General features: G+C 39.1%; 3 protein-coding genes across 3 annotated transcripts; all 3 read left to right on the top strand.

Annotated features, from left to right (window-relative positions):
- Positions 1 to 1,266: 1,266 nt before the first annotated feature.
- Positions 1,267 to 4,603, top strand: znf770 (zinc finger protein 770; the record flags this gene model as incomplete). The annotated part of the gene is given in 12 exon segments (XM_081378972.1): positions 1,267 to 1,664; positions 1,666 to 1,763; positions 1,766 to 1,893; positions 1,897 to 2,211; positions 2,243 to 2,433; positions 2,957 to 3,048; positions 3,051 to 3,104; positions 3,107 to 3,146; positions 3,325 to 3,409; positions 3,822 to 3,916; positions 3,918 to 4,281; positions 4,284 to 4,603. Coding segments are annotated over 12 exon segments (2,061 nt in total). The 3' UTR covers positions 4,485 to 4,603.
- Positions 4,604 to 17,796: 13,193 nt separating this feature from the next.
- actc2 (actin, alpha, cardiac muscle 2) lies at positions 17,797 to 21,148 on the top strand. The gene is made up of 8 exons (XM_081377917.1): positions 17,797 to 17,881; positions 18,492 to 18,636; positions 18,757 to 18,996; positions 19,127 to 19,211; positions 19,300 to 19,461; positions 19,736 to 19,927; positions 20,508 to 20,689; positions 20,776 to 21,148. Exons 2-8 carry the CDS (start codon positions 18,508 to 18,510, stop codon positions 20,917 to 20,919), a joined length of 1,134 nt encoding a protein of 377 aa, XP_081234043.1. The 5' UTR covers positions 17,797 to 17,881; positions 18,492 to 18,507; the 3' UTR covers positions 20,920 to 21,148.
- A 2,629-nt stretch (positions 21,149 to 23,777) lies between these two features.
- Positions 23,778 to 25,641, top strand: gjd2b (gap junction protein delta 2b; the record flags this gene model as incomplete). Its single annotated transcript, XM_081377902.1, has 2 exons — positions 23,778 to 23,848; positions 24,798 to 25,641. 2 exons carry the CDS (start codon positions 23,778 to 23,780, stop codon positions 25,639 to 25,641), a joined length of 915 nt encoding a protein of 304 aa, XP_081234028.1.
- Between the last annotated feature and the right edge of the window lie 450 nt (positions 25,642 to 26,091).

Raw genomic sequence — 26,091 nt, 5'->3', positions numbered from 1 at the left:
TATATATATATATATATATATATATATATATATATATATATATATATATATATATACACACACACACACACACACACACACGCACGCACGCACACACATATATTAGGCAATATTTCTTTATAAGATTCTGAGCTTTAAAAAAAAAATACATGCCTTTAGAATTAAGGATTTACATTTAGGGCAAACCACAGAAATTACACAATGCATTGTTGTGCCCACAAATAATCATTTTTACTTTAAATAATAATAATGCTTTAAATTGTATTCCGTTTGAGATGGATATACAACTGTATTTATTTAACCAGCTGAACTGAACACATGCTTTCACGTTTGCGCCTTCACCCTGCCATGCAGCTTAACACTGCCATCTAGTGCTGAAGCTCTGTTTGTACGAATTAGTTGTCTATAATGTTAAGGTTGTAAAATGAAATAGGCCTAAACTCACATTTGAGAGCAGTGATGGAAAACACTAACTTAAGACAAAGCCTTCTCGAGCAAAGTGTGGTGTAAAACTGCAAATGTAAAAGTTTATTAATATGATATGGGATACAATAGTGAATCTGATTTTCATATTTAGTTATTAATGTATGCATGTTTTTACATTGATAAAAGAGCCGATAGGAACAAGCGCGAGGACGGAACCATTGCAAATTGATTGTTTCCTGACGTCTGTATTTATGGAACGGAAAGAAGCTTGTTGTGATTTCGAACAGAAACGTGACAGGTGTCAAGCGGTTTTCTCTCGTTTTAACATCACGAAACCCTTGCAGGTAGGCTACGGTGAAGTTGTTGTTAATTGTTGCTTAGCCTAATTCATAATTCAGTTTTCACCCGTTTCCACTTGTGTGTGTGTGAGAGAGAGAAAGAGTGAGTGAGTGTGAGAGAGCACATACATTTATACATATTGTTTAAGAAATTTATGTTTACAGTATTGCCGACTAATTTATAGCTTTTGATCTCATAATTACTGAAGAATAAGACAGTTTCTGACCAATACACTCATTAGTTTCCATGATGTAATGGCTATATAAAGATGTTTATAAATTATTTGAGTGCACTCACAGAATTATTTTCTGAGGCAACCTTGAAAAAAATGCACACCATGTTTCTTGTCACTAATCGAGAAAAACAAAACTTACATGTGATGCAAAGGCTTTTCTTGTGAACAAGATGTCCCCGCACCTGGACATCAAAATCGATAAATACAAGGCTGACAAAAAAAATACAAATGGCTTTGTACCTTGAATAATTATATGTTCTTAAGAAATGGTGCATAACATTGATCTGTCTTTGCAGTGCGTGAAGGGAATGCCTAACTTTCCAAGCCAGATGCCAACTCCAATGCAAGCTTCCCTTCTAAATGAGGGAGGAATGGATCTTCACACTGCAATGAGTTTTGCGTATTCTTCAGAGGGTCAATGGATGGAGGAAAACCAAGAATTTGAGGAGAAACAAGAACCCAGTGTCATAACACAAAGTGAGGACAAGGATATAAGTGCGAAGAAAAGAGTTTTCCCCGTGTGTCATAAACGATTTGGTGCTCCATCCAAACTAAAAAGGCATTGCCTTATTCACACAGATCAGAGGCCTTTTCAATGCTCCATATGCTGCCATGCCTTCAGGGATCTCTCTCATGTCAAAGCACACATCAGAACTCACACTAACTCACACTGTGAAGCGGACGTTAAAACACTCAGTGTGTAATGGCCTTGGTGAAATAGTTAGATCTTACTCTCCAAAACATCTATCTGCCCAAAGCAATACCATTCAACAGAGAAACAAAAGTCAGCCACAGTAGACTTAATCGAAACAAATTCAGGTACCACAGGTGTTGAGATTCGCAAAAATGTTTCTGACAGTAGAAAAGGACATTGGTGCCCTGCATATTTAAAATAATTTAAAGCCCCATCAAAGCTCAGGCGTCAAATTCTGATTCATACAAAGCAAAAGCCTTTCAAATGTTATGTGTGCTTTAAAGATTTCCAACAAAGACACCACTTGAAAGGTCACAAGTGTATGGAAGAATTTAGACTGGAAAGCAACTCTGTTTTGAGTGATATGCAGGTAAGAAAGAAAACAGTCCAGCAGAATGCTGAGGGGGGTGTCGTAACTACCAGGGTTGATGCCTTGAGTGATATTCAAGGTAGGTGTTTTAAACCACGGTTGAGATCTTCATCACCAGATGTAGTCACAGTATCCAGTATCGACGTCTTCTTATCCCATGTCTCCAATTCCACTCAAAAAGGGAAGTGGATGTCAGTGTAAAATATGCTTGAAGATATTCAGTTTCCCCTCTAAACTAACTCGACATCTGTCCGTTCATTTGGACGTCAAGCCTTATACTTGCACGATCTGCAGAAAGTCATTCAAGCAGGCCTGTGATCTCAATAAACACCTCAAGATATATGCAGAAAAAAGAAACAACCCTTTTAGGTTGCATGGAGTCCTGCAGAAGCACAGGACCAAATCTTCAACACATGGAGCTTCAACACCAGATGGTGGTAATGTGTCTTTACCTCTACCTATTAGAATCTGTGGACACCAAAAAGAATGAAATGCTTGAATGTAAAAGTAAGCTTAACCAAAACGTCCCCTTGACAGAGTCAAAGTCAAGTACTGTAGAGATTGAGAGCTCTGACACATTGATAAATAATTATAATAATAATTTGTTATATTTATATAGCGCTTTTCTAGGTACTCAAAGCGCTTTACATGGAAGGGGGGAATCTCCTCAACCACCCACCTATGTACAGCATCCACCTGGATGATGCGACGGCAGCCATATTGCGCCAGAACGCCCACCACACACCAGCTTACTGGTGGAGAGGAGACAGCGACAAAGCCAATCAGTATATGGGGATGATTAGGAGGCCATGATGGACAGAGGCCAAGGGGCATCCTGGGATTTTTAATGACCACAGAGAGTCAGGACCTCGGTTTAACGTCTCATCCGAAGGACGGATGGCGCTGAGGCGCAGACCACATCCTCCAGCCCAGCGTACCTTAAGCGCCAACATAAAGATGTGCATCAGTGCTGCATCTGTCAGAAAACTTTCCGTATCCTTCTAAGCTCTCCAGACATATGTTGAGCCACACAGATTTCAGATGTTTAATTGCCAAGTGTGCTCAAAATCATTTAGAGAGCTGTCTTATTTGGATCCAAAAAAAAAAAGGGAAGGGCAAAATTGCTGGTCATTTGGAACAAGAACATATGCTTTCTTTTGGTAATACTCCAATATTTAAAGCTCAAGATGTGCAAAATCTCCTCACAAGTTGGAGCTGAAGACTTTTCTCCAGTACACAAACATCAAAATATGGTCACAGAAAATATGCCATCTCAAACAATGAATGGACTGACTGTAGGGATCCAGGTGTGTTTTTCTCAAACGGTACTAGTCTTCTAGAGGATGTTCAGATTAAAGGAGAACTCCGGTCAATTGATAAACCTATGCGCGTGAACTCGGCAATCGACTACTTTGGACTTCAACCGAAAAACAGGATGTAAACAGGTATTTGCGCTGGCTTAAATAACATTGTTTTTATACATATCTTTTACATCTACTGCAGTCAGATCCACTCGTGTTCACTCAGAAGGAATCACTCACATTTTCTGTGCACTTGTAATGACACATCAAGGATGTTAAGAGCCTAAAAGCAGGTTTAGTACTTGCCCCATTGAAGTCAACAGGGTGCAAATTTTAAAAATAGAATAACTCGGTGTAGGCTACACCGATTTTTGTCGTTGTTCTCTGTATTGACAGCACTCCAAATGTACAATAAAATGAGCTCAATGTTAAAATTGACCGGAGTTCTCCTTTAAGTCTGAGGTTGCTTTCCAGTGCAACAACAAATCCGTTTGGGATCTGACGCATAAAACGGACATCTCAGTGCTTGTTGAGAAAAAAGCATCTGACATTGCCTTTCGGCAGGGTGAGTGACTGTCCACCCAAAACTGACTCATCTTTCTGTCATTATGCTACCGAATCAAGAACTGAGGAAACTGAGGATGATTTTGAAGATTGTGCCTTTGTGGACTTGGACGCTGTTAAAGAAGTCCCTGATTCTTACGTTCTCCGTTCCCATGAGTATCGACAGAGAGCCGATGTTCCCAGACTGAAAGAAGAAGTTGTTGTGGGGCATTTGGACTTTCAGGATCCAGGTAAACGCATTACCAAACGCTGTAGTCAGTGTTTCTCCACGTTAACCAAATTAAATGAGCATAAATGTGCAAACAGATGCCCTGAAGAGAAAATAAAGAAATCCCACCAGTGTGACATACTGTATGCTTCAAAGTCTTTAATGCGCCATCCAAACTGAAGAGACACAGTGTTACACACACCGGCCAGAGGCTGTTCCAGTGCACACAGTGTCAGAAGACCTTCACGCTGCCCCATCATCTGAAAACACATGCTGTCCCACAGGTAGAAGGGTTACCTCAAGGTATTCCCCAAGATATGACCCAACCTATAGGGAATTCACTGTGAATCAGTTGTGTTCTGCGTAGTTTCTTGCAGTACCGTTGTCTTGATGTGTCTTTACAGAGACCAAGAATTATTGTTAACAATGTTCAATGACATGTTATGTTCTTTATTTTATTTCATTGCTAAATTCATTTTACAGTGTGTCATGAAACCATATAATTTATATAATGTTAATGTGTTAAGTTTAAATAAGGAAGAAATTAAAATAAAACATTGAAATTGAGATGATTTTGTGCCAACTCATAGTATGGCTGTTCCACTTGCCTTTTTTAATTTAACAATAAATAGAGTGAATGCCATTTGCAAACATCAACACAACACCTCCAAAGCATTATGACATTTATTTTTATTCAGTAATTGCAGAATGGTGATCATAGTGTGAGGTTATTTCAGTAGTTCCATCTTTATCCACTAGATGGTGTAGTGTGCTTTCTCACTCTTAACAATTTATAAAAACTAATTGGCATGTATGGTGGCCCGCAAATGCCTATAGCAGGGAAATGATACCGTACGTCCTTGTGGCTTTTTCTTAGCACAGAATGGCTAAAATGAATGTATATCCTATATAATAGCCATAGGCCTATAATCACATTTTATACATGACTTATAATGAATAACTTATTTGTTTGTAAACTTTTCTTGAGTCCATAGTTTCCTTCAGTAGCCTACAGGTCATATGAGTTTAGAGTTCCAAGTAGGAAACTGGGTGGAAAAAAAAATATCCTATGATTCATTTAATTTTCACAATCTAACCAAATATTTCCTGGAATGAGGGATGTTTATTTATTTATTTGACCTCCGTAACCCAAAGTCCAATCAAAAAAATAATGTCTGGTTGGTAACAGGAAATCACTCCGTGTACCGGTTGGCTTTATTCAAGTGTAATACGTGTCTGCTCTACCTGGGAACAATTTCCCCTTACTGGACACACTGACCTCTCTGTAATGCCACGTTTTAATAGTAGGCCTATACAAATCTCTGATTGGTTTTACCATGCTTTTTTTAATAATATTAAATAATTGTATTTCAGTAAGGGTTGAGATGAGGGTCTGAGATGAGTTTTTGCATAGCCAGAAGTTTTTTTGTTGTTCTTTGTTTGTCTGTTTTCCCCGCTCACTCATGATGAGACATTAGTTTCTTCATTCAACAATCACCCAACCTAATCCTTCTCAAGATACTTTCTATATAACATGACATGTTATAAATCTGTTGTGGGCTAGTTCACACTTATCAGTATTCAAGTTACATTCTAGGTCACCCTCAGATTAAGCTTTGTTCTCATCATTTACATTTCTCTTTAACACAAAGTCTAATCCAATGAAAAGTCATATCTGCCGTGACTACTCTGATAGGATCATCGAGTCATTTAGGTCAAATACATTGTTAAATGTCGGCTAATGATGTTTTGTGGCGAGACAAAGGGATTTTGTTTATACAGTAAAATATATCCACAAATGCTAGTCAAGCGACATCATTTCAGTTATATTGCTTTTCTGCTCTTTAATGCGTGACCCAGGCCAACGAGTGGATATTGTCCTGCCAAGCAGATGAACATTTAACATGCAACTCCCAACTGGCAGGTCATTAGTACAACAACAAATGGCTTCACTAATACCCACTATGCTGATTCAGAATTTGGTATTTCCAATGTGTTTTTGTTTTTAAACCTAAAGGTCATTCTTGTAACAATTTTCGTTTTCAACTCCACTGTAAAAAGTGAAAAGTTGACTTAACTTAAAAAAGTGAGGAAACCCGTAAAAGGTTTATGAAGTAAAAAAAAAACAACTTGCATAACTTAATTTTTTCAATTATGCATGAAGTTTATTACTTAATCATTTTAAGGCAATGGGTTTCCTCACTTTTTTTAAGTTACAATAAGTCTAAAATGTGTAAACTAAAATATCTTCTTGTATCCCACTTGAATAGGTGAAGGCAACCAAAAGTAAACCATTTCTCCGTTTGATTGTAGCAATGTCCAATTCGTGAATTAATCTTTTACTCAAAACCGTTCTGGAATCAGCCTGAATCCAAGCAGTTCTGGAATTAACAACTATCATTTTAATGTAAATAGTGAGCTACAACAAACTGAACTAGGACTCCTTTATTAACACCTTTATTATTAATAATAAACAAAACAGAATCCCAGCCAGGGACAACATGATGACGAAAGAATCATTGAATCGATTTCTGAAACTTTTCTTTAAGTAAGAAATTAACAGTTTGAAAGAACCGATTCACAGAAATTAGTCACTTTAGTTGATTCTGCCAACAGAGCAACAATATAGCTTAACCAATTGTGAGAGTTTGGGGTGTGGTATCTGTTTATCTGACCAATGGCAGATGAAGAGAGAGCTTAAGAAACCTGTTAGAAACAGTCTGGTAGGTGTGTTCATCTTCATGCTCCACTGCACAGAGTGATAGGTGTATGACTTGAAGCAGTGTAAAAAATGTTGTCTGACTTGAGACACCGTCAACAACGTGACACTGTAACATATGCTATAAAAATAGTTCTGTGTATTACAGGGTATAACCTATCCAGTGAAAACTGGTTCTTATTGCTATACATCTAAAATTCAAACATCTGTTTATCTGACAAATATTACATCTTTACTCTTCATCTAAAGAAATCAAACACAATGGGAAGCAGAAAGTGTCCCATTTGACAGCTCCGTTTTTTTAGCTTGTCCCCCGACTGCAAGAGGCAAATCCCAGTAAAACAAAAAACTATTCCAAGGCCATTTTGCTAACGTTCAAATTAAGTTATGAAAACGTTATTTCTAAATGTTCCCTGAACGTTCAACACGTCCAGTTTTTAAAAGCGTTTTTTCTTGGTTACACAAACAGTAAGGGGACATTCCATTTCATTATTTTTTTTATTTTTATTTTTTCATATACATAATGGGAATGTAACTTTTGAATGTTCTCTGAACATTCTAATACAATTTGTAACCTTTAAAAAAGGGCAGACAAACATCCAAATAAAATGTTTAAGATAAAAATGTTTCTTGATTGATGTATAAATTATGTTTTTTGTGCTTATGTTTTTGAGAACATTATTATATACCAGATAACTGAATAAACATACTACTAATGTTACTGGAAGAACGTTTGTTCATAATTTTGAGAGAACCTTGCCAGAACGTTCCTTGTTAGCTGAGATCTTGTCGATTAGTAACGTGAGGCACAGTCGAAGTCAAAAGTGTGTTATTTTTGCAATTCACGTTGACACCTATTGGGTGTCTTGTCTCAAATGACCATTTGTGCATGAGTTAAAGGTTAGGATCCATTTAAGATGAAACAACAAGTGATAGCCAACTGGGGTCTTTTGTGCTCTTCTGTGATTGAAGTCAGCAGCTGAATATGGTGATCCTCTTGTGTTGAGAGCAGTTGGTACCCTGCTAACTTGACCAAGCACTGCCTGTGGTATGGACTAAAAAAAGCATTAAATTCAGAGTTAATGTCTTCAGCAGTATCACGTCAAATCATGAGGACTGAGACTCTATTAAGTGGTTTGAACTAATGTCTGTCACATAGTACTATATCTGAGCACTGTGGAAGGGCTGTCCAAAACCTTAAAAATGTGACCTTATCAGGCAGTGTCTGGAGGTATGATGCTTTGATGCAGATCCCTATGTCTGCAGTGAAAGATGAACAAGCTGTACATTTTGAACCTTTTCAAGTAAACTTTTTAGACAAGGTTCAATGCTGATAACTTCAGAGCTTCTTAAATCAAGGAAAAAAGAGAAAAAATCCCTTGCGTTAAATCTGAGTTTTGTTAAATTCTCTATTCAGCTAAAATCCCTTGAGCTCAGACGTTCTCGTTTTCCTGTAGTGTTTGCCCATTTGTGCTTGCAAGTTCAACCGCTCTCTCCGTGATATGAGGATCTCCTTTCAAATCCCTCTATCCCTTTTTTCATTCCAACAATGGCAGCTCAGTGTCAATAGACTGTTCCAAAATAACCTCAGACGGTGAGGCAGAGTGCTGTGTGTTTTTATTATGAGCCTGTAAAAGATGTCAGCCGAGCACACCTCTCAGCAGGGCTCTGCCACACTCGGTTTAAGAAGCAGTGACGATGTCAAACTCCCTGCAGGCGACAGGATTCCAGCGGTTTAATTTTCTTTAAGTAGGCCCAGTCATGCAAGGACGCTCACAGATCAGAGGCCCTTCTTTGATATAAAAAAAAAAAAAAAATGTCTGTAAAATGTGCTACCACAATGCTAAGATATTGTGGGTAGTTTTCATGTTTTGAGTTGCTGTTTTTTTTAGAATGTTACTAGCATGTTCAGTGTGATTGCTATAGGGTGTTGCTATAGACCCTTTTACAGTTGGTAAACATGGTGACATTTGTTTTTTTGTGGGCGGAGCTTAGGTGGAGGCAGAACGATCCCTCCGGCCGCTTCACTAACGTTAGTTTGCAAGTTTTGTTAGCTTGTTTTTTAACAGTGACTGGAGAAAATCCGATTTTGTCTTAATGCGCAAGGTCACTCACTGTCCAGGACCGCGATTGTTATTTGCAAAAGTTAATTTTAACGGACGGAACCAGATTGGCTGACCCGTACACGCTGAGTCAATGGATGGATGATCTGACAGGATTAACGTTAACGCTACCTCGGTTGAGTGGCCTGACTTCTACACCTACCCGATAGAGAAACCGAGGGTAAAGAGAAACTGAGGGCATATAAATCTTTAGATACCTATAACTATGTGCTGAATGGTCATGTAAAGACTTGTGTGGTACGATCCGCAGTTCTGCCTAGCCAGCGCCAAGAAGACGACAATGTAAAGAGTGACATTACGGTGCAATTTTAATGATATGAATATTTTCTAGAAATAAAAATTCCAGATACAGCATACTCATTTGTCATCGATTCTTGCACCCAACAACACAACAAGATGACATTTAATAATAAAAATAATAATTTAAGCTCCTTATTATGTAGCCGAATCTGTGCTGGTTTGTATTGGCCGCCTCCAGTTTTCCCTTTGTTTTGCCTCCAGCTAGCGCCGTGACATAACTGTGACGTCGGCGCAAAAGGGGTCTATACCCTATGGATTTGCTAATGTGTTCTAAATGTATTTAAAATGTGTGTTTAGAATGTAGTAAGCAACTGGGCCAAGTCAAAAAATCCAACCCGATCTCACGGCAATTCGTACGAATTTTACAAGGTGGCTAATTCGTACAAATTTATACGACCTCACTCGTTGAATTGAATTTGTACGAATGACCTACCCCTGAACCCACCCCTAAACCTACCCATCACATGGGGTTTAGAGAAATCGTACAAATTCGTACGAGTGAGGTTGTACGAATTAGCCACCTTTTACTCACTCTTACGAATTTGTACGAATTGGTTGTGAGATTAGGTTAGAAAAAACCCACCCCTTATTTATGATTCTATGACCCCTAGAATGGCTCAGATCTTCTATTATCTGCCATTTGAAAACCATTAGAGAAGATGTAATAAACTACTCCTCAACAAACCAGGCAATTTGAGGCATCAATCATGTCCATGGCGCTATTGGTGCAAATCTTTATTTGTCAATTCCTGATCCAGTTATTACGAAGCCAGTAAGAAATGAGTGACAAGCATCCCATTAGTCATGTTTTAATACCTTCATTGTGCTGCCAGCCAAAGAGACTTATCTCTGCTCTAGATTGGCACCATATAAAGGTGTTATTCCCATAACCCCACTCCACATCCTGTGACCTTGTCCCTATCCTGAAGATTCCCCCATCAGCCAAGCCTGGGATGAAGTTACACTCATAGGCATTCCAGTGGTCTGAAGCCACAAGGGTCTCTCTCAGCTGTAGCCCCCCCTCCAGGGTCTGTCTGCTGGCACTCAGCTGTGTGTTTGTGTTAGTGGTAATAATAGAAGGTTGAGTGTGTGATGATGCGGGATCCCATCTTTGGAGCTGAGGTGAGAATGAGAGGCATCTCTGAGGGTAGGAAGCCAAGATATTTTGGACAGACCGGGCCACGGTCTTTCACTTCAGAAGCAGAGGTTCTGGTTTCAAGGCCGTCCCCTCCTCATACACAGAAACCTTACACCACAAGAATTGGCTTAATGTGACTCAGCTCCTCAACTTCACGGACGACCATAGTGGGTCAGGTATTCAAGACTGGGAGGTCATTCTGTTGTTTGGATCTATGAGCGTTGTTGTTAGGTTGGTTGTTTTATTATTGGATCTCATATAGTACTTGAGGCATTTGATATAAACTGCTGCTTGTTAAAGGAAGCACTATTACTATTGTTTATATGGAATAAATAATGAATACACATTGCTAAATAAATAACTATTTGGCAAATTGTTGGCCCAAGCTGTTGGTGATATGGACATGAATAAGCCATATTTCAAATAATAGGCTTGATGAGAGGTATGCTATTATTATTTTTTCTGAATGACCATATTTTTGCCATATGAATGATAAAATGAGTAACAAATGTCCATTGACTTACTTAGAAGCTATAAAGACTAATGTCATAGAGACATTGTGGTGGCTTTGTACTTTAAATACAGATATAACAACCACACAGAATGCCCTGACGTCACTAAGCAATGCCATAGCAACTACCCAGAACATTCTAAGGACCACAGACCAATGTACTTACTGTCCAACCACTCAGAACATGACAGAAAAGTCATTGAAACCAACAATCATTCAGAATATGTTAGGTGGAGATAGTTATGTCTATAGACCTTATCCGCCAGAGAATCTTTAGAATTTTGTCTTTGAACATCTGTGTTTGCGGTAGCTCTGTATATTTCTACAGTATGACATCAATGTTAAAGAGTAATTAGCTGCTAGCTGTTGTAGAGTTAACGAAAGTTATAATGGCCATTGTAATGTTTAATGCGAATGTCAAAACAAATGTCAGTAGACCGGGAAGATTTTAAAACGAGCGGATCATTCATAAATCTGTAAGATCTTACCTTCATGCTGTGGAAAAACAAACCAGAAGACAGAACACATATGAATATATTTTAGCAAAATGGTTATACCCTTATGAAAAGGAAATATATTTCCCATGTATTAATGGTCAATATATTAAATGGTTTAACAGTATATTTAAAAACATACAGAATAAAATATTGTGTTAAAGAGGCTATATGCAACTTTTTCCCCAAAAAAAACATCACAAAAGCCTTTTTATTTGACCATTTATGACTCAAACATCTCCTGATGAGCATACTGACACCTTGTCAGCTCACAGTGGGTGCACCTATAAGCCTGTATCTGCCTGTATCCTATTTTTCCTATTTTCTGTCGGGTCGGATTTTTCGCGCGCTGTCTGCGGATGTGACGTCAAGCGTGTTCATGTTAAACGTTTCAGATCACGCTGCCACCACCGCTAGTCAGCAAATAAACTTAGTTTCTCAAACAATATATGTATTTGACTGTTCTTACCTCTGTAAACATAATGTTGACTTCTTTGCAGCGGATGACTTGTGAAGTGTGCACGTAAGAGAGCGAGCAGAAAGGAAGAGCAGTTCCGTTTTTTGGCCACAGGTGTCAGTCGCGAGTTTAAATTTCAGAAAATCGCATATAGCCTCTTTAATACATTACAAGATATTGAATAATACATAAGGTATTGCCGCTTTTCATATATTGAAACATATGTGACAATATATTTACTAATATATCATAATGTATGTAATTTTATATTCAGTAATACACTTCACAATAATGTATATGTGATCAGATATTGTTAGCCTCATAGCATAATTGCCTAAGAAATAATTAATTAAAAAATGACTTAGGCAATTATGCTATGAGGCTAACGATATGGTACTGCATGTGTATAAAATATTGCAGATATATTTACTCCTGCAACATTAACACACATAATATAGTAAAATATATAAGGTTGTATTCTTATATTTTTTAATTATTTACTTATAAATGTTTCATATTTTCAAGCTAGTTAACAAAAGCACAAACATACATGCATTAAAGTATTTAGCCAAGAGACTCACTGTGCTGAAGAAGGAACAGCCATTACTTTTAAAAAATAGTAATTATAGTATTGATGATATTCGGCCAATCGTCAACTGAACCACAGGCTTTACTCTTCAGCACAATGGTGACCCCAAAAAACTCACATACCAGAAAACCTTTTACATTCCAAAATAATAGAACATTTTAACAGTTTCCCATATATGGAAATGTATTATGTTATATATTGCATTATATTTTGCAGTATATTCCCATATATTTTTGTTCCATAAGGGTAACCATCAAGAACACCCTAAGAAGTGCATTGAAATCACTCAGAACATGTTAGCTAATGTGTCACAACCCCTTGCAACTTCATTGAAACATGCAAATAAGCACCCAATGTTTGCAAACCACATGCTTAGGACTAAAGGTCATTTATTAACATTGATGGTTCTTCACACTAACAACAACAACAAAAAAATGGTTATTTTAAAACAAAAATTGTTCTTCTATGGCATCACTGCAAAAAAACCTTTTGAAACCTTTATTTTTAGGAACAACTAACAACCACTCAAAATGATAGCAAGTTACTACAACCAGAACACCCTATAACTGCAGAGCAACGTGCTAACAAAGTAGCAAAGTCGTTGCAACAACCTAATGTGTCAGCGATCATTTTAGATGAATCAAACACTGTTCACATGCAAAGGTTGGCATGATTGTGAATTAACTGCCTTTCAAGGGGGCACAACACAACCATTGTCTGTGTGGTCTAAACACTTCCTATAGGGAAAATGTGTCACCATTTTGCTGACCTGTAAACAAACAGTAATCTTGGGACCTCTTAAGTCTTAGGTTGTACAGTGCATGGTACTCTATGCTCTGAGCAGACAGGTGTGTGTGTGTGTGTGTGTGTGTGTGTGTGTGTGTGTGTGTGTGTGTGTGTGTGTGTGTGTGTGTGTGTGTGTGTGTGTGTGTGTGTGTGTGTGTGTGTGTGTGTGTGTGTGTGTGTGTGTGTGTGTGTGTGTGTGTGTTAAGGAGGGGAGTGTGAGCTGTCAAACACCCCAGCAGCTGTTCCACAAGCGACTTCCCCCCCTAAACACACACATACAAACCTTCTCAAACTGAAAGCAACAGGAAGCACTAGGGAGCCAATGTCTACAAAACAGTTGTTCCATCCTTTTTTTAAGTCCTTCACAAATGACAGCAGATGAATCAACACTAGAAAAAAAATATTCACAAGGGTTTTTTTCAAAACAATCCACTGGACCACACACAAAAGAAAACTGGAGATTCCAAACCTATACAAGGACAAGCATATAGTGTAGATCTTCCATGCATTGATATGTTTATTCTTACAAGGTGCGTTCATATTAGTGACATTTTGGCAAAATGTCATGGGCATAAAGGCCCACAGCTCACACAGAAGTCACTTTCAAATCAAGAAGATGTAGCACTTTATTTTACAGTCCTGTTCCCCATGTACATACTGTTTACTTATTATAGCATTTACAATAACTGGGTGATAAGGTACCCTGTACTTATACCTAAAGCTAACCTTAAGCCATGTAGTTATCTTACATTTACCCAGTGCTTTCTTGTGTAAGTACACTGTAAGTACACATACTGTAAAATAAAGTGTTACCCAAGCAGCTTTCTGATGGTGAACACAGCGAATGTTCATGATCAACTTGATCCTGTTTTCTTTTTTTCTTTTTTTTCTTCTTTTTTTTTGATTGTCGGATTTTCTTGAAAATCTGTGTGATGAAATCTTTCACTATCAAGGAACGGTCACACTAAACTTTGAACACGCAAAATTTCTTTGGACATTGCAATAGTTGTGATACGATTTCATGCTCTGTAGCATCTTTTAAATTCAACCTTTAACAATTAATAACAAATCCCAAATGTAAAAATATACAATCCGCTCCACTTTCCTGCAAGTCTGCAAAAGTTTGTGTTCTTTTTATTTGGCTAAGAGGTTGCATATCGATTTTCTATTGATCACAAGTCTTCACGTGATGAGAAATCGAATCGATAAAGTCAGAGTTTACTAAATTTGAACTTTGAAAGGATTTACGGAAAATTCCTGATCACGTGGAATCCTATTGAAATGACTGCATTTCACCTCCAAAAAACAACAGTAAATGTGACCGCACCTTTGAGGCCCTGATATACTTCAAGTGAAATCGAAGCATGAACTGTTTGAGGTCATTTCGAACAAAATCAGTCCAAAACAAAGTTTGTTTGGAATTTGTTCCTGGAGTTTGACTGGTTCGCTCTGACTTCGATACCTTCAAACTACCAGTGGTCCGTGGCGATTACGTAACTTTACGATTACGATTTACATATTCATCAGCAGTGTTGAGAGCGCATCATACCGCTGCTCTGGTAACTTATTTTGAATGAAAAACAATTTTGCCGTGAGTATGTTGATGCCTTTATTGTTCGAGGTTCTGAAGAATTCGTAAATGTCATGTTCTGTCAACTGAAAAGACACATTCAGAGTGAATGTTTACATGAGGAAAACACAGTAAGTGTATCTATGCCAAAGAAGAAGAGAGAGAGAGAGGGTGGTGACAGGTTATTCCTGTGAAGCTGGCATGAGTTCAGCTCTGCGCACATAGAACGAGATCACTGAGAAGGCGTGGATTCAGCATTCCAGACTCCACTATGAAATGTCTGGCTCTCACTCAGATTTTATTCGTGATTGCGTTTGACACAGACCGCTCAATCACCCATCCATCAAATTACACTTATGGCCTTTATGTATTGTCACTGGTTATCGATTGCTGATTGAACCAATACTATTCGAAGGTCTTATTTTGAGTACTATAACTGGCAACAAATGTATTTTATTTAGTTGGGGTTGTTCCTTTGAATGTCTAACACATAGAAATACATATTACTGAATGTGATGAATGCATTTAACAAATCAGAGAAATGCATTGAGTTTCAGAGGGCCACAGAAAGATCTAGCTGGCAACAAGCAACAGATATCCTGTGACAGGACCAGACGGCATTACCATCCAGAGAATGTGACCCTAGAATAATAATGTTTCTCCGCTCAACGGAAACCTCGGCTCATCTGAAGACTTATGACCTTCAGCTTTCCTTTTTAAGTATCTAATAAGCACAAGAGGTCCTTAAAGGGCAAATGAGACGCATCTACATTTCAAAAGAAAGATGTCATGGAAACCATTTGCATAAGATTAGCAAAGGAACATTGTGAACAAAAGATTACTGTAATTTTGGAACATTTTGGAGATGCCCTCAACGGGAAGGTTAAACACACTTTTTGAAGTGTGAGTGGATTATTGGAAGGAAGAGCTGCGAGAGAAACAGCAAGTAGATTAAGCACAACTGCTCGCCCCTTACAGGCTGTTTTGCTTCTAAAAGGGATTAAAGTTTACTGTAAGTTCAAAGCGAGTGTATTGCAGAGGAAAGCGAGCTGTGAAGACTGAATTTTTGCAATTCACTTACATTGCAACAAAAATGTGAAGAATATTCTTGATGATTATGAACCTATTCGGAAGCTTGACCAGTATTTGCAGACGTGCGGTTCAAGCAAATATCAAGGTTATTTTGGTAGCAGCCAAATCACCTTAAACACAACCACGAGTTCAAATAGAGGAAACATTAAGCCCCTGCCGGCTGACAGATGCTCAGACAGAGAATGTTGGGGATTATGCAAAAAACAGCACGTTACATCACTCAGTAGTCACATGAATTTAACATTATGAGAGGGAACATCCATTACTGATTTGGACACTGTAGCGCAAACGAACATTGAACAATGGAGATCCAGACACAGCATCATACTTTCTTTTGACCCCTATAAATCCAGAAATGGGATAAAATGCTGATACAGGAGAGAGGAGATGAACTCAGATAATGCCGCAACTTTTGGTTAAACACTTTAATACGGTGAACACCAGCATTGATCGTTGACGTGAGTTCCACAATCCCCATTTTAAAATCCTCTATTCATCAGTTTACCTAAGGGTGTGGGTCTTTAACAAAGATTTTCAAAGTTACTGATGTGGTACCACAGGTTTGTAAAATGTTATTTGAATCTCTTCTATGAAACCGGCCTATCAGAAACAGAGCAGTTCCCTATAATAAAATTAATCTTAATCATTGCCTCTAAAAGGGTGATGACTCTCAAGCCAAATAAAGTCTCATTAAGTGTCTTTGATATACAGTGCCAGTTCTATTCACGTAATAAAGCAGACAGATAACCCTACATGAGTTTTGCATTCTCCCCTTTTATCTTGCTAAAGCTCAAACACTTCAGCTATGATATAAATGGAGACAAATGGCAGGGACACGTCAGATGAAAGGGTTGGCCTGAATGGGGGATGGATGACAAAACAGCACAATTGCATTTTGGGCATCCTGTCTTGTCTATTGTGATTTCAGGATTTCACTCAAATTGAATTTGCTCAAATGATCATTCTCCCTAATATATTTCTATTGTCAGTCCCCTTGATATAGATATACTGTTATTCTTCAAATTCCATTCAAAGACTAACAAATGATTTAATTTCAAAGTCAAGTCATTCAAGTTACTTATCCTAATGCAGTGATATTAAACTGTATTATATAAAGATTATGACAGACGGACGGACGGACGGACGGACGGACGGACGGACGGACAGACAGACAGACAGACAGACAGACAGACAGACAGATACATACATACATACATAGATAGATAGATAGATAGATAGATAGATAGATAGATAGATAGATAGATAGATAGATAGATAGATAGATAGATAGATAGATAGATATTTTAATCTGATATGTATTGAGAATTATACAATTCAAATACATTATAAAAGTATTTACACACACACAAAAAAAATGTCTATAGGCACAGACAGAAACGTTACAGCAGATACAACATAGTTTTTTTTTTTTTCAATCAAATGTGTTCTTTTTCTCCCTGTTTATTCCCTGTTTCAAAACTCTCGTTTTTCTCAGAAACTCCGACACATTCGTATTTCGTTTCTTAAATTAAAATCCTCAATCATCATTAGGTGCAAACGGTTGATTATCTGTCCTTAAAATAAAAAATAAAATAAAAATAAAAATCTCTTATTGCCATATCAGTTTTATTTAGCGCGTAACATGCAGATTTAAGGGATGACATCTTAACAAATGTGATTAATAATGACATGCTGAAAATCGTGGAATACCATCACTCGCCCCCCCTCCCGCGACGCCTCCCCGCGTCTCTTCCCATACATGGGCTTGGGACCGAATGCCTCACGGGGGTCTCTCCTCTCCGCGCCCTTCCATTCATGGCCACTCCACCCTCAATGGCGCTCGGGATACCAAATAAGGAGAGGGAAGTCCAGCGGGCGCCGGGCCATTCGTGGAGTATAAATTGGCTGCTTCTCAAGGCGGTGTCTATTCACTCTCCAAGGGAACCAGCTCCTGGTGCTGATCTGGTAAGTACAGCTAAAGCTTTCAAAAATGCCAGACTTCATTTAATGGGATGATCTTCTGAACGTCAGGATTTAAACGAGGCCAGTTCTGCTGGAATTATAATGAAAATAATTGACTCTTGAGCTAAACAAACATTTCCGAGGCTTAAGAGTTGCCAGTTAAGAATACTTTGCTGACTTTGAGTTTCAGAAATGTTATTAGGCCTAATGTTCTTATTTTTGAAACTTTGTCATGAGGATAAGTCAATCAAAGATGAACATGTCTGCATCTCATGAGGTACTGAACTACACTCTTTAAAAAAAAATAAAAAAAAGTTGCAAAGTAGGGTTTTCACAGTGATGCCATAGAAGAACAATTTGGGGTTCAAAGTGAATAAATAACCTTTTTCTACTATAAAGAACATTTTGTGCAATGGAAATATTCAATGGATGTAAACGGTTCTTCATGGAACCATATGCTAACAAAGAATGTTTATTTATAAGAGTGTATTAGAAGAATTTTAGGTGGGATGGTGGTCTATTTGTCTATTCAAGAGAACGCTTGAGCCTGGCAGGAATGCAAATGACTTCGATGTTCGCAGCATGTTCAGATATGTTTCTGATCCTCATATAGAATCCCAGCTGACACCATGTGTGACGACGATGAGACTACCGCTCTTGTGTGTGATAATGGCTCCGGCCTGGTGAAGGCTGGCTTTGCCGGAGATGATGCGCCTCGCGCTGTTTTCCCCTCCATTGTTGGTCGTCCTCGCCACCAGGTACAATCACGATATTTAGCATACTATGGCATACTGTAAGTTAAATGTTGGATAAAAGCATCTGCATAAATGTAAATATAATACAGTACTGAACTATTGCTATCTTCTCTTCCCTAACAGGGTGTCATGGTAGGTATGGGACAGAAAGATTCCTACGTGGGTGATGAGGCCCAGAGCAAGAGAGGTATCCTGACCTTGAAGTACCCAATCGAGCACGGTATTATCACCAACTGGGATGATATGGAGAAGATCTGGCACCACACCTTTTACAATGAGCTGCGTGTGGCCCCTGAGGAACATCCCACCCTTCTCACTGAGGCTCCTCTTAACCCCAAGGCCAACAGAGAGAAGATGACACAGGTAAACTTGCTTGAACATTCCCAAACATGTGCACATTCAATGACTCCAGACAGTTCACCCTAAATATGAACTCATTTACTCACCCTGTTGTCACACATATTATAAATGTCTGGCTACCATTCGTTTGCAGATCATGTTTGAGACCTTCAACGTTCCTGCCATGTATGTGGCCATCCAGGCTGTGCTGTCACTGTACGCCTCTGGCCGTACCACTGGTGAGTGTTGTTTGCAAATGCATGCATTGAAATACTTAACTCCTTTTAGGTTTGTCTAGAACTGTAAAACAAAATGTGTCGTTTGTAGGTATTGTGCTGGACTCTGGAGATGGCGTGACCCACAATGTCCCTATCTACGAGGGTTACGCTCTTCCCCATGCCATTATGCGTCTGGATCTGGCCGGTCGCGACCTGACCGACTACCTGATGAAGATCCTGACTGAGCGTGGCTACTCTTTTGTGACCACTGGTATGAATAAACTATGCCGTCTCATTAAGTTGCTGCCTTAAATTTTTAAATACAATCAACTTGGATGTTTAAATCATTTCAACTTAAATTACATTAAAACTGACTTTTAGTTGAATCTTGAATGAAAAAGTTGAAAATTGCTTAACTTATTTTTTATGAGTTAAAGCAATGTAAAAACATGTTGTTACAACTTATTGATCATATACTTTTTTATAATGTGAGTGATCAAACCATATATTAATATACTGTTAAAACTGGAATTTCATTATCACAGCTGAGCGTGAGATTGTGCGAGACATCAAGGAGAAGCTGTGCTACGTCGCTCTGGACTTTGAGAATGAAATGGCCACTGCTGCTTCCTCCTCTTCTCTGGAGAAATCCTACGAGTTGCCTGATGGCCAGGTCATCACTATTGGAAATGAACGTTTCCGTTGTCCTGAGACCCTCTTCCAGCCTTCTTTCATTGGTGGGTGATATAATATTAATTTTACCAGTGTCTAAGGGGCCGTTTACACGACATTGTTTTCAGCTAAAAACACATACTTTTTATGCGTTTTGGCCGTTCATTTACACGACAACAGCGTTTTGGGGGCCTGAACATGCAAACTTTTGAAAACTCGTTTCAAAGTGCACGTGTTCAGTCTGTTGGCACGTAGTATTTCTTTACAAAGTGACATCGCCAACTACTGGCCTGGGATGATAATACAGCGTTTTTAGTCATTTTCAGGGATCTGTGTGAACGGGGATCAATGTTATCATCGGTACGCGAAAAACGCGAAGGAAAAACTTTTCCATTTATAATTGTCCTACATAGTTGCCCAGACAGCAACATAGTGTCGGCCCAGATCCGGGCCACATCTGGTACATGTTGATTCGACGCGTACCAGATGTGGACTGGATCTGGCCCGACACTTTGTTGCTGTCTGGGTATCATAGTCACATCCAAAGATTTGCATGCTGCTAGCAAAAAGTAAGCTACAAACATATTTTCTTTTATTTTTAGCTTGATTTTTCATAGTTTTCACTGCTTCTTTTGCTTACCAAAGGTATGGAGTCTGCTGGTATCCATGAGACCACATACAACAGCATCATGAAGTGCGACATCGACATCCGTAAGGACTTGTACGCCAACAATGTCCTGTCTGGTGGCACTACCATGTACCCAGGTATTGCTGATCGTATGCAGAAGGAGATCACAGCTCTGGCCCCCAGCACCATGAAGATCAAGGTTGAATATTTATTCAGTCATTAAGCTTTCGAGTCTTATTTTATTGTTGTTGGATTTGTAATAATCACGTGTCTTCTTTCTCATAGATCATCGCTCCCCCTGAGCGCAAGTACTCCGTCTGGATCGGTGGCTCCATTCTGGCTTCCCTGTCCACCTTTCAGCAAATGTGGATCAGCAAGCAGGAATATGATGAGGCTGGCCCATCCATCGTCCACAGGAAGTGCTTCTAAGTGCCAGGAGACCCGTATTACACTGATTATGGATGCCAAAAACTGAACTCCTCAACATTACCTCCACCTCTTATGCATGCAGGCAGATATTGCCTGTATTTTTCCTTGTACAGTATGTTTACACAAAAGTGCAATTTGTTTGTAGTTATTTACTGGTTCAGAACAAAATTTGTATGTGAATATTTATTGGTTTTTAAATAAACAAGACCGGGGAATTTGTGAAGAAATCATCTTTTTCCTCCAGAAGCATTTTGAATTTAGTACAAGACATGCATTGTTCGTTAAAACAGCACAGGTCTGCATAAAAGCTAGCTGTGATGGATTCATATTTGCGACTTCAATTAGCACCCAGTTTAAAATAGCTGCCGCTCTCTAGGAGGCGAAGTGAGATCAGAGGAGAACGCAGCTCATTGTCAAGATGCCCTCTTCAGGCTTATGAGAATATTTATTTTTATCTTACCTGCACTATAAATATATGCAAACATTGCTTGCCCATCAGTTTTACAGTCTCAACTCCTAGTTGAGGGATACCCCATGCTTGTCATGCATTGTTTTTATCTCTCCATTATCCTAGTGGGTTGTCCTAAAGCGATTACTCACCACTGTAAGTTCACCAACAGGCCTTTACCACAAATAGATGTTTGAATACCTTTCATCACATGCAGGAGGGTGCAAGTGAGGGTTATGGAACTGTGCTTGATGTGAAGAGTTCAGATTAACCAACTCGATCAGCTGTTGTAAAATATGCGCTTGTAATCTCATGCGTTTTGCAGAACAGAAAACCTATGGCATTGTAATTGTAAACAGTGTGCGCGAAAAAACAATGAATTTAAGGGCGGTCTACAATATTAAATTGAAATATTTGCTAAAATAAGTATAAAGATACCTTTCGGGGTGCAATCGGTCTCGCGCAACAACCGTTGCAATATGACGCCTCTGGCTAAATGTCGTCAAAACACATTTTAAAGTTCTTATTTTGTGATATCGTCACCTAAAAATAATTGACCTATAGTCATTTTTGTCAGGTTTTTCAGAAAACACAAAAAACTGAACCTAACTTCAGAGGTTAAGTAGATTTTCGTTCTTCATGATGCAGCTGTCATCTTGAAAAGCTTGTAAAATTGCCATTGTCTTTTGACAAAATAAAACAAGTCACACTCTTGACATAGGCCATTATACTACAGGGGTAGAATTGCATGATCTGTTCAACTGAGGATGTGGGCGATTTTACCAGAGGTGGCCAGCATCATGAGGAGATGACTTATGCAAAAAAAAAAAAAAAAAAAAAAAAAAATTACTTAAAGGGTTAGTTCACCCAAAAATGAAAATTCTGTCAGTAATTACTCACCTTCATGTTGTTCCAACCCCGTAAGACTTTCGTTCATCTTCGGAACACAATTTAAGATATTTTTGATGAAATCTGAGAGCTGGATCACTCCTCCACAGGCTTATGGACACGTTAACTTGCTGGTCCAGAAAATGTATTAAAGACATTGTTAATATAGTCTAAGTGACTCCAGTGGCTCAATCTTAAGTTTATAAAGTGATGAGAATACTTTTTGTGCGCAAAAACAAACAAAAATAACGACTTTATTCCACTTTTCATTTCCTTCTCTCTGGACCTCGAGTTTTTTTTTTTACGTAGTGTAATAGCGTAGCGCGTCTGTGTTTCACGTCACCACATATCACACATGACCAGAGTCGCCCAATAGTGAGCCTACGTGGTGACGTGCAATACAGACGCGCTACGCTTAAACACTACGTAAAAAGACTCGAGGTCCAGAGAGAAGGAAATGAAAAGTGGAATAAAGTCGTTATTTTTGTTTGTTTTTGCGCACAAAAAGTATTCTCGTCGCTTTATAAACTTAAGATTTGAGCCACTGGAGTCACTTGGACTATATTAACAATGTCTTTAATACATTTTCTGGGCCAGCAAGTTATAGTGTTCATAAGTCTGTGGACGAGTGATCCAGCACTCAGATTTCATCAAAAATATCTTAAATTGTGTTCCGAAGATGAACGAAAGTCTTACGGGGTTGGAACAACATGAGGGTGAGTAATTACTGACAGAATTTTCATTTTTGGGTGAACTAACTCTTTAAGCAATTATTTTAGGAAGGTGGCGATATGTAAATCTATTATAAATATATAATTAGTGTAATTATATGAATTATAAAATAAATATAATTGCAGTGCTTGTCGTGCTTTATAAATCGCTATGTGAAGCGCGCGTGCGGAAATCTCTACTTACATTTAGACTTTCTTTCTTTGCGGGGTTTCAAGCCTTATAATTACCCCCCACGATTTGCGCCCTGTTTATTATCGAGCGCGCGCGCACACTAAACTCTAATCTGCTTCGGACTCCCATCCTGTCACGCTGGTGGGTGTGTGTGAGCCGGAGACAGACATCCCCAGTGATTTGAGTTTATCACCAATGATTTTATTACGGATTAATCAGTGCATCTCTGGCATATTCGGAGAATAATGAAACGGATAAATCCTGCTGTTCTGATTTCTCTCCGACAACCTGTCTGCGCGTGACGCAGGGGGGAGGAGGAGTGGGAAGTCTACTTAAAGCGGGATTAGCACGAGCCAAACATTATACTCCCCTCCGTTTAGGCTCAGAGCGACCTATCGTCCTGCTCGCGAGACAGAAAATAGGAAGGCTTTAGACTAATCAGGACCTCAGACGAGGGCGCGCGCTCCGGAGCGAGGCGTGGACGACAAGGTGGACAGCAGAGACTAATCAATGCATTCACCCGATACTACACTCGCCTTTAGAGCGATAGACGCGGAACACTAGCTCGCATTTGATTTCACACGGTCCACTGTGTTATAGCGTCTCCGAATGAACAGCCATGGGGGAATGGACAATTCTCGAGCGTCTCCTGGAGGCGGCTGTCCAACAGCACTCTACTATGATCGGGAGGTGAGGGAAAAAAGTGGAAAAATGTTTATTGATTGCTTAGTACATTAAAAATAAAAACATTGAGGTCATTACGCAGTGACCCTTCTGAATAAGGGCGATTGGCCACTGGAACTTAATGATCTCTGCACTGCCAAGGACAGAAAAGCGCTCGAATAATTGAGATAATGCTTTTTGTTGCTGTTGATACTGCACATTTTGATAAACAAAGCTTTTGTGCCATCGGTAAGATTACTGTTACATGTCAGATCGTATATGCTTTCAAAGAAATGTTGTGCGCGCCCTGACTGGATGCGCGCGTTTGCCTGTGGAGAGAGTTTCAGCACTGGACAGCTCCCCGCGTCAATCTGCACAGCCAATGAATGTACAATGATACAGTAACAAAAAACCTGTTAACTGGTTAGCTGTAAGTTACCATATTATATACAATAAAAAATTAACAGACATTACATGGTAATTTTACTGTGAAATACTAAGTGACGGTTTTAACGGTGACAATCTGTGTTATATTCGACTCGATAATAAATGTGTCGAAATCAGTAAAAAGGTGGTTGCCAGATGTCAATTTTGAGTGTTTTATGTTACATTTGATGCTAATTGGTTATTGTACATAGCCTATTTCAGTACCTTGATTATGTTTTGTGTAGGTAAATGTACACTATATGCTGAACGCTGTTTGTGTCCGTTTAATGAAATGTAATTCATTATGTGCTCATCTGTTTAACAATTTCAGTATAGGCAAAGAACAAAGCATTGTACAAATTTAATTTAGTTACTGAAATATTTTATCATTATCAGATAACAAGCAAATCAGTAGCATTCATGAAATATGGTTAGGACTGCCAGTTTTTAATAGTACATTTAACAGGATGTTTTTCTCATTTTTTTTTTTACTTGACTACTGGAGCAGATACACTATGAACTTAAAATATATCTTTCTTTGTCTCTTAAGGATCCTACTGACAGTGGTGGTGATCTTCCGGATTCTAATCGTGGCAATAGTCGGAGAGACCGTGTACGACGACGAGCAGTCCATGTTCGTGTGTAACACTTTACAGCCAGGCTGTAACCAAGCTTGCTATGACAAAGCGTTCCCTATATCTCACATCAGATACTGGGTGTTCCAGATCATCATGGTATGCACTCCCAGTCTGTGCTTCATCACATACTCGGTGCATCAGTCGGCCAAACAGAAGGAGCGCAGATACTCCATGGTCTACCTGTCCCTCGACAAAGATCCCGATTCAATGAGACGAGACGACAGCAAAAAGATCAAAAACACCATCGTGAACGGAGTACTCCAGAACACCGAAAACTCCACCAAAGAATCCGAGCCCGACTGTATGGAAGTGAAAGAGATCCCTCATTCGGCCATGAGAACTACGAAATCTAAAATGAGACGACAGGAGGGCATCTCGAGGTTTTACATCATTCAGGTGGTTTTCAGGAACGCGCTGGAGATCGGCTTCTTGGTGGGGCAATACTTCTTGTACGGATTCAACGTGCCCGCCGTGTACGAGTGCGACCGGTACCCTTGCATCAAAGATGTCGAGTGCTACGTCTCGAGACCCACGGAGAAAACCGTGTTCCTCGTCTTCATGTTCGCGGTCAGCGGGATTTGCGTGGTGCTCAACCTGGCGGAACTCAATCACCTGGGCTGGAGGAAAATTAAAGCGGCGGTGAGGGGGGTGCAGGCCAGGAGGAAGTCCATATATGAGATCAGAAACAAGGACTTGCCCCGGATGAGCATGCCTAATTTCGGCCGCACCCAGTCGAGTGACTCTGCCTACGTCTGATGCTTTCTTCATGTGGTGCTCAATCCAGGTCCAGAAAGACCCCAGGTTGCACGTTTTGGATGTTTCCCTAATCCGAAACACCCATCTCAATTCTCGGAGCCTGATCGTTTACTGACCCTCATGTTGTTCCAAACCAGTATGACTTTCTTTTTTTTTCTGTGGAACACAAAAGAAGATGTTTGCTTTGTCCATGCAATGAAAGTCGACAACACTGGACCCCATTAAAGCCACTGAGATTTTTTTTTTTTCTTTTTTTTCATAATATCTTCTTTTGTGTTCCACAGAGCGACATCAGGGTGAGTTAAATGATGACCCAATTTTCACTTTTGGCTCCATTTGGCATCTAAAATGTGCAAAAAACTGAAGAACCACGGCGTTAGATTATATACAAGAGAAGTTATTGTGAACTGTTCATCTCGCCTATTTCATGGTGGGGTTGATGGATATTAT

The sequence above is a fragment of the Scardinius erythrophthalmus genome (assembly GCF_964197995.2).
Source record: "Scardinius erythrophthalmus genome assembly, chromosome: 11".
Taxonomy (NCBI): domain Eukaryota; kingdom Metazoa; phylum Chordata; class Actinopteri; order Cypriniformes; family Leuciscidae; genus Scardinius; species Scardinius erythrophthalmus.
Note: the sequence above shows the minus strand (reverse complement) of the source record. Positions and strands in the feature narration are given on the sequence as shown.